The sequence below is a fragment of the Dermacentor variabilis genome, chromosome 8 (genome assembly GCF_050947875.1).
Source record: "Dermacentor variabilis isolate Ectoservices chromosome 8, ASM5094787v1, whole genome shotgun sequence".
NCBI lineage: Eukaryota > Metazoa > Arthropoda > Arachnida > Ixodida > Ixodidae > Dermacentor > Dermacentor variabilis.
This window is the reverse complement of record NC_134575.1, coordinates 43,660,049-43,668,387: the sequence shown is the minus strand read 5'-3', so window position 1 is coordinate 43,668,387 and position 8,339 is coordinate 43,660,049. Positions and strand designations below refer to the sequence as shown.

The following is an 8,339-nucleotide window of genomic DNA, read 5'->3' as shown; positions in this document are numbered from 1 at the left end:
TGCTTGCTTTTTAGCCTCCCCCCCCCCCCCTCCAGTATCTAAATTTGGGTGCACTTTTGCGGATTACCCCAGTGTGGCGATACCCCTCGTGGGAATTGGCCATATGCTCCGAAGCAACTCATGCTTGCGTTTCCTTTCTTGAAAACGCTGCGCTCGCTACTTTCCTGTCGAGAATGGTCTGTCATGCTGATAACGCACGCCATTCATGACTTGGAAGGGTTGGAAGCACTGGGCGGACAAGACAGATTATTGTTGTGTGGCAAGGTTCGATCGGAAGGGTGCAATTTTGTTTACGAGTGTAAGGGTAATATGAAAAAAAAGAATATTGCCAGTGGCTTAGCTCGGCTATGCCAGGATATACGTAGCGAAAGCTAAAGCATAGTATGGTTAGCCTTTGTTAATCTTGATTGCAAGTCCAGGTTAGTCTGGTAGTTTAGCTATGTTGCAGCGTTTAGCCAGTCGTTCGGCGCGCTGTTCGTCTGTTTCCTGGGCGATTCGTTTCCTCTTCATCGCGTTCCGATGTCGATTCCAGGCCTCCTCCTGCTTATCAGAATTGTCGCCGTCCACACTGCCGCCTCAACTGCGGCGCACGCGAGCTCTCCTTTTCAATCCTCCGGCATGTTATCAGGCACGCGACGCAGCTGGCGAAGCGAGCGGAGGCGAGCGCAACGACGAGGAACGCGGTGTGACGTCATACCAAACGGCGGCGGCGGAACACCTGTGGCTCGGTGCTACTAGTGGCGCATGCGCGGAGTAGTGACTAGGGAGTGAGCGAGAGAGAAATATCCGCGGCGCGCGTTGTGACGTCATGTGCCTCCTCGGAGCACCGCCACGGCGAAATCGCAAGTTCGCGGCCAGTAAAGCTTTCGCTGTAGAAATTACAAATGAAGAGAGATCCTTCCTAGAACAACAGAGGCGACGACAGCTCCGTGAACGGCTACAACACAAGCCGAAGATGTACTGCCTGCAGGCTTGTCGCATGCATGTCAAGTGCTACTCGTGCAGAAAGCCCGCACTGGTATTGCGCTTACGTAGGATGTACTTGTACGCTGGCATGTAACAAAGGCAAGAAGATTCCTTCCGGGCAACATGGCGGAAAAACTACCATCCACACAAACAAACAAGCTGCTCGGTGTGCAAAACGGCAGCTGCACCAATCATCCTGTACTTTCTATGCATGGGACCGCCCAAAGTATGCAGCCCTCCAACAAAAGCATCGGATGGCCTTCAAGGAGTGGATCCGACCCTCTGCGGAGTCCGACAGTGCCCTGTGGGTGCCGTTTGCCTTTGCTGCGGAATCTAGAATTCTCCACTTGGTGTAACCATGCAGGGAAGCATTCCTTGGTGGCTGGCCTTGTCCCCCCAAATTCCCCAACTCCAGCACCCTTAATGCTACCGAGGGATAACCGCATAACTTGGGCACTGCTTCAGGCGCCCTTCTGGACATTTGCATTAAAAGTGAGGGAAGTTCACTGCAAAATTAGTGGCTTTATGTGAATTGTAAATTTTTTGACAATAAGAAGAGGTTCCTACTATTAATACATAAAAGTGATGAAAGAGAGAAGCGCTAGCTGATGACTGCGAACAGGAGGGGAACACCGCCTGCCGGCTCTACGGGAACAAGAATTGTGAGTGAACAGGAGAAAGACTGAGACAGTGGAGCACAGCGAGTGCAGGAGAATAAAAAATGGGGCGGTAAGCAACACAACAAAAGGCATGCATGTGCATTGTACAATTAAAGGGCAGAACTTAACGGTGCACAAAGTGGCACAAAAGAGAGCTGAATGTTATTAGGCCATAATCGGGAGTCTGAAGGTGTCGGTTTCAAAAACCATAGAAGGACTCTTGTGTGCTTGACTACATTTGGTTGCTATTGCCAGCCCCAAATATGTCGTCCGTTGTAGCACATGGCAAGCGCGGTGAATGGTAGTCTCTGCAAAGTACAGCGCAATAGGAGGTCAAGAAATGCCACACGACACACTCGTAGAAAAACCCGTAATGTTGAAACTTTTATTTACAAGAAAGGCCTCCCCGCCATGGCTGTAGAATAAATGGGACGGAGGCACCAGTGTCGTCATGCCGCGCAAAGTCGCGAGGAAAGCCCAACGTTCTGCAGAAGCGCGCTCAAGGCAGTGCTTATACAAGGCTAGGCAGGCACTGGGCGGCTTGCTTTGGGGGTCAAATGCAAAGTAAAAGCTTGTTCGTTGCCATTCAGCATCCCCACTCTAAATGCCACTTCCACAAGAGCCAACAATGCGGCATCGAGCAGAGGACTACCATGAAATTGCACAACTCCACAAACTTGTAGCTGCGACTACTTTCTCTGCAACATCATTTGTCAAGGAGTTCCTGCATGCACGCATGTTCACACACAATAATTGTGTACTACGTTGTAAACACGTAATGCCATCAAAAAGTCGGGACATTTTTTTAAAACCCTGCATAGAACACAATTTTTCTTTTAAACAAATGTTCCATTTCGTCCTAAAAACTGTACAAGAGAAAAAAAAAGAACAGGTTGGAAGCCTCTAAATAGGCATTGTCGATGCAGTCCGAAACACAAATGGGACAACACGGACACGCCAAGCAAGCAAGTGAAAGTTTGTACGTGTCTACGCTTTCCAAGACTTGGGACGGGCAAGGACAATGCATAGCTTTGTCATCCATTTCCTCTAGAGTGATGCAGAGAACATGCAAAAAGGCACCAGAGTGCTGCGCGTCCACAACCACATTGCCATTCTCTGTTAATAGCTGCACAGAATTAAAAAAGCCTACAAACGAACAAGAGCTTGCCTGGAACCACAAGGAACCACACACCAATGTGCATTCGAGCAGTAAAAAAAAAAAATTTGTACCACACCTTGTCGTTGTTGCATGTCATACGGTAAAACACACAATGAAGCAGAGCCGAAACGAGTAATAAAGGAATTAATTAAGGTACTAACATTACACTGAAATGTGATAGCCTACTCATACACGTCAATTTGCTCTATGCTCGCTCAAGCGCTCGATTAACACAAAGCAGTAACCGAGGACTCAATCTTCCCTTACTATACAAGTGTAGTAGTCAAGGTAGTACCTGTTACTTTGATAACCATTAATATAAACACTGACACAAAAAGCAAAAATGCAGAGGAAGGGGGGGGGGGGTGTGATAGCAAACTGTTTTACACTTTCAGAAGCACAGGTATGACTTACTGCAAAAACTGCACAAATAAAACAATCTCAGTAAGGAATGAAATGAGGCATCTCTTGAAGTGTTAATGCGTTTACAATCCTGTCTCTTGAAAGAAAAGAAGAGGAGAAAAGGAATGAAGAAAAACTATTAAGTTTTTAACAAAAAGGCACATGGAAATTAGCAGGGCAAGGCAGCTTTATAGTATAGTGCTCGCGGAGTGAAATGCGTCAACTTATGGCTACCTAACGTGCATACTTTCACTTTTAGTGTCTGCAGTTTGCAAGACGTTGGGCCGATTTTGACTCGTACGCTTAATTCAGAGTCTGCATTACCTATGGCATCCAGATTCGAAGCGACATAACATGGGTGTTCCCTCTAATAATTAGTACTCTATATTAGCAAATGTTTCCCCATTGTGTTTTGTTCCATGGCATTGTACGTCGCCGCACGCCCAGATTTCAGAAACAAAGCAGCAGATGCATTGAAACGGGGACTTCATTGCTGCGCAAATTGCCAGATGCAGCATCAAGCTCATGCGGTAGTTTGAACTGTGGATTGAACACTTTAACAGAAAAGTGCAGTTTGTTGCTGTACCAACATGGCAAGGAAACTCCCTATTATCACTACGATGCCCCACAAACTGAAAATCTGACACTTTTGGGCTAAAGAAGCCCTCCCCCCCCACCCTTCAAAAAAGAAACAGATGCAGCAATCGACACAAAGCACCTTAGTTAATGTTGCTGGAGCTTTTAAAGGCCGAGAGGTCATACCTTCAGAACTATACATCCTTTTACAATCTGCTAATATTTGTGTATAGCGCCGAAAACACACTTGGCCCCTCAACAGGTAACAATCGATGCAATGTGCCCTTAATTTCAACTAGATTCAGGCAGCAATGACAAGGCGAGCAACAGCTTGACCATGGAGTGAGTTAATCTGAAACTTGCTTTAGATCAACTGTAGAATTATGAATTCTTCAATCTGGAGCAAAAAAAAAAAAGCGTAGTCCAAGTTGATCAGCAAAAAATTTGTAAATTGATTAGCAAGTAAAGAAGTAACATCACCAAGCCTAAGCTGCAGCAGCCTCCCCATTTTACCAATCCACATAATGCAAGTAAATTCCTTCACAAAGTTCATCATAGCCAAGTTTCACATAATTCAAGGTCATAGGCCCTTCAGAAGTGTCGACATATTACCAGCGCCTGCAACCTGCTCTCTGAGATGCCCCGTTTATGCCTCGACACCGAATGCCAGCTCTGCTGGTTTGCTCCCCTACTCGTTGCAGCAATGAACAATAGGCAGCTCTATTCCAAAACGCATCAATTACCATCACCTATTACTATCCCACTGAGGCATAGGAGGGAGGCACAAGGCTACTAGTGACAGCTGGTGGGGCACTTGTTCAACTAGCTCCGACGGTAATAAGAAATAGTTATCTGCTTCCAATGGTTAGGTACAGCCCTTCACGATAACTTCAATGCAACCATACTTCACTACCCTCTACAAGGAGGCACAGCAGCATACTTCGGTAGGACACGTCAAAAGATGGTGCAGTTCCAAACTGCACTGCTCACTGATGCAGCAACACTGTAAACAACAACGCGTGCCCGTTGGGTCACAATCCTTCGGCGACGACACCAGCCCCAAATGGCCAACAAACAAGGCACGCAAAAACAACGGCACGTACTGGATGCAGCCGCGGTTAGTACCCTGCAACCCTTTCTACGTTTTCTGGCAACCTCAAAGTGCAACATGACAGCGGCGTAACTTAACAAGATAAAAAAAAAATTGCTTCTTAGTCTCTTTTTGGCAACATCACCTACAGCAAAAAACGAAAACCCACACTCAACCACCTACAACTAACAGATGGTTAGGTCACACACACAAAACATACAACTGTCCTCAAGTGACCAAAAGACCACTAGCAGACATGCATGCAATCACACACCCACACATAATCGGTCATGTGATGACGCAACAGCAAAAGCACAACCATGATAAGTGATAAAAGAAAAGTCTGAAGTCCTCTGGAAGCACTGTTTCATTTGGCATAGTGTCCTCACGTCACGAACGCAAGAAAATTTTTGTAACCAAGTTCACCAACATGGCCACGGAGAGAGGAACAAGAGTTTGATGCATAAATAGAAAAGAACACAGTCCACAGTCAGTCTGTCAGTTTACAGGTCAGTTTGAAGCAGAGAACTTGTCCTCAAGCCATCAGTTCCTGCTTCTAAAATAATTCAATTAAAATACTAAAAGAGCACGTCCTCAACACTCAAGCAAGTTGAATTAACAGAATAAAAGCATAGATGCCATAGCATTTGAAAATTAGGCTAATTATTTACCTGTTTGGCACTAAGGTAGCATAAATTCACCAAAATTTTGAATAGCCATCTTATAAATAGTGGCCAATTGAAATCTCCAAATATTTAATTTTATGGTAGAATAAGTATGGCTATTGGAGCTTACATAAAGAAAGCACCTTTCAAGGCCGCTCAGAATGTTCACCGCTAACCCAACGTGATCAGAAAGGCAATACCATTCCTGCAACCGCTTCTTTAAATATTGTTAACTTTTATTTAATATAAAATATTTAACTATGCTTTCTGGAGGCATTGCTATTGCAAAAGAGGCATAGGTATTATTCCAAGAGTTTGCAAGTTACTCCGTCACGATATCTTGCAGTCATCTAACCGAGCATATTTCCTCCTCTGGCTGCGCGCCAACTTATCCCTTCGATTCTCTTTAATTACGTCGTTTTGTTTCGCCAGCTAGAATTGCCATGTTTGCATAGCTAAAGCAACACGTTTTCTTACATTTTACACACAGAAACCTGCCTTTCACGTATTAACGAAATTTTCGTAGTTAAACACATCCCCGTCATTTGTCCAACAATATTTTGAATATTACTGCTACACTGCCTAGAATAGCTCTGGCTACTCGAACAGCTGCAGCTGCAATTGTTCTCGGCGACATACCAAGAATGTGGCTCAGGAGAAAGAACAAAGTCAGCTAAAATATGGTACTGCTACACTTTTTCATCAGTTTTCATTCCCTCGACAGAACAGGCTCAATCATTAGCGCGAGAGAAAATGTCAGTCGGACATCTCCTTGTCAAATTTCACGCCCGACACGGTACGGGCAAACAAAGAGCCGCCCAAGAGCAGAATCAGTCAAAAATCTACAATGTTAAGTGACATGTCTACAGTGTTAACAGGTATATGGTGTCAACCCCCTGCCTCTCGGTTTTGCCTTAATTTTTTTGGTTAACCAACTTTCTGCTTATGGTAGGTCTAATTACCATTCCAGTCTTGCCACTCACCAAACCTGGCTAACCTTGATAATATTTCCCTTTCCTGTCTTTTCCATAGAGTTTCCAACAAAATAAATTACAGGGAATCCTGGCACTAGTCTTTACGGGAAACCTGCTAGCACTGCAGTTCGGCCGGCAGGAGAATGATGGTTGGTACACGTGGATTTGCCAAAACTTCATCTTTCAGGCCTCGAACAGCTTGGCAACTTTGCAAATTGTTTGTTTTTGAGAAAACACTGCGCTATGAATGCAACAATCAGCAATGATAATTAGCCTTATTGCTTTCCGCATATATAAAACTAAGGTTACACAAGAATTCAGGCAAATAAAGCTCAGTTAACAGAGCCACTAGAATGGTTTTCTGCTGAAAGCAAGAGGATCAGACAAATCCCACTACAACCATAATTCGCGTGGAAGATGACTGATTGCAACGCCAATTCCCCCTAGTTTAGAGGAAACTCTACACTCCTTCACAATGCAGCAAGCACATGTACGAGAGAACGCACAAAAAAATTCCAACAGGCTTCACAAGTGCTGAAGCAGTGGCAACTGTGATGGCGGTAGCTTGAAGTGAGCTGGGCAGTACTAGGAGGCAAGTTGTTGAAAAACTTCCGCTCCCGTATCGACACACGCGCGCGCACACACACACACACACAAAAAACACCCACAGAGCACTGAGAGAAAAATGAAGTTGCGCCTTCCCAGTGAAGCAGACTGGGTATTACCATCGTTCGTTAAACGCACGGTCCAATCATATTTTAAAGAAAAAGCAGCTTCACTCGGAGAAGAGCTGTCGGTGGGAAATGGTTAAGCGTTCGATGTCTTGAGGGGGTGGCTATTTCGCCCAGTTTATGAAACATCACAATTATAGCAGAAAAGAAATGTTTTTAAACACACGCACCAATAATGGGAGGCTTAGTCTTCCTTCTTCCAACAAATTGCCGCTTCTAACACTGGACGTCCCACAGCAGCTCAGACGGCATTCGTTCTTTGCACCGGCTTCCCCAGCACGGAAGCTGGTTGCTTTTCGACGACACTAACAACAAAAGCACGGCGCACACCAGGCCGGTTACCAAAATAAGGGGAGGCACACAGTTTCATTTTTTCATTCACAACATGTAAGCGACCCTCGTTGTGTCCACTAGAAGGTCAGGGGTGAACACACAGCCGGTGTAGTGGAACCTCGCACAATAATGGCACCATAATGACGACGATGACCATTACAAGTCAGCACCAAAGAGAGCACGGTGAAACCGTGGGATTGTCACACACTTCACATGGATTTGGCAGCAGCAGCAGTATGACTTGCACAAACAAGCTTGGACAACGCTCTTGAGATCTCGCACAACACTGTCAGAGGCACGAGGGACCGAGACGGTGCGACAACAGTGGCGGCCATCTTTGTTCAGTCAATCGGCTCGACCATGGCGAAAATCTTGCCCTCCCAGAGCGGCAGGACTTCGTTATCGTCCGAAATCTCCTCAGACACCACGTCGGTTCCGAACTCCTGGCAGGAACGCCGGAAGAAGTACCTGCAGAAGTGAAGGAGGAAAAACAGCCATAAGACGTTGCACTCGTGAACCAACAACTGCGACAGTTTGTACAGCACGGCTTCTTAATAAGAAGTCTGGCATCGCTGTCAATGGGTACCTTAACTACAGAGTTCCCGTAACATTCGCAACCTGCTAGTCAGTAGTAAGAATCGACTTGGAAAGTGATTACCGTATTTACTTTGTGTAAGGCCCTCACTTTCTTTTTTTTTCAGATTCCTTTCTTTTTCATGGGGTATGGGCCTTACGCGAGGCTGACTTATGGCTGCCCACCGAAGCCTGAACTGTGCTCAATGCT

General features: G+C 45.6%; 1 protein-coding gene across 1 annotated transcript in view; it reads right to left on the bottom strand.

The window, feature by feature from the left end:
• Positions 1-1,984: 1,984 nt before the first annotated feature.
• The window catches only part of LOC142590158 (axin-1-like), a 40,964-nt gene continuing 34,609 nt past the window's right edge, over positions 1,985-8,339 (bottom strand). Inside the window, exon 12 of the mRNA XM_075702050.1 lies at positions 1,985-8,023. Within this exon, the coding sequence (XP_075558165.1) occupies positions 7,897-8,023 (127 nt within the window). The 3' untranslated portion in view covers positions 1,985-7,896. The remainder of the gene's footprint in view (positions 8,024-8,339) is intronic.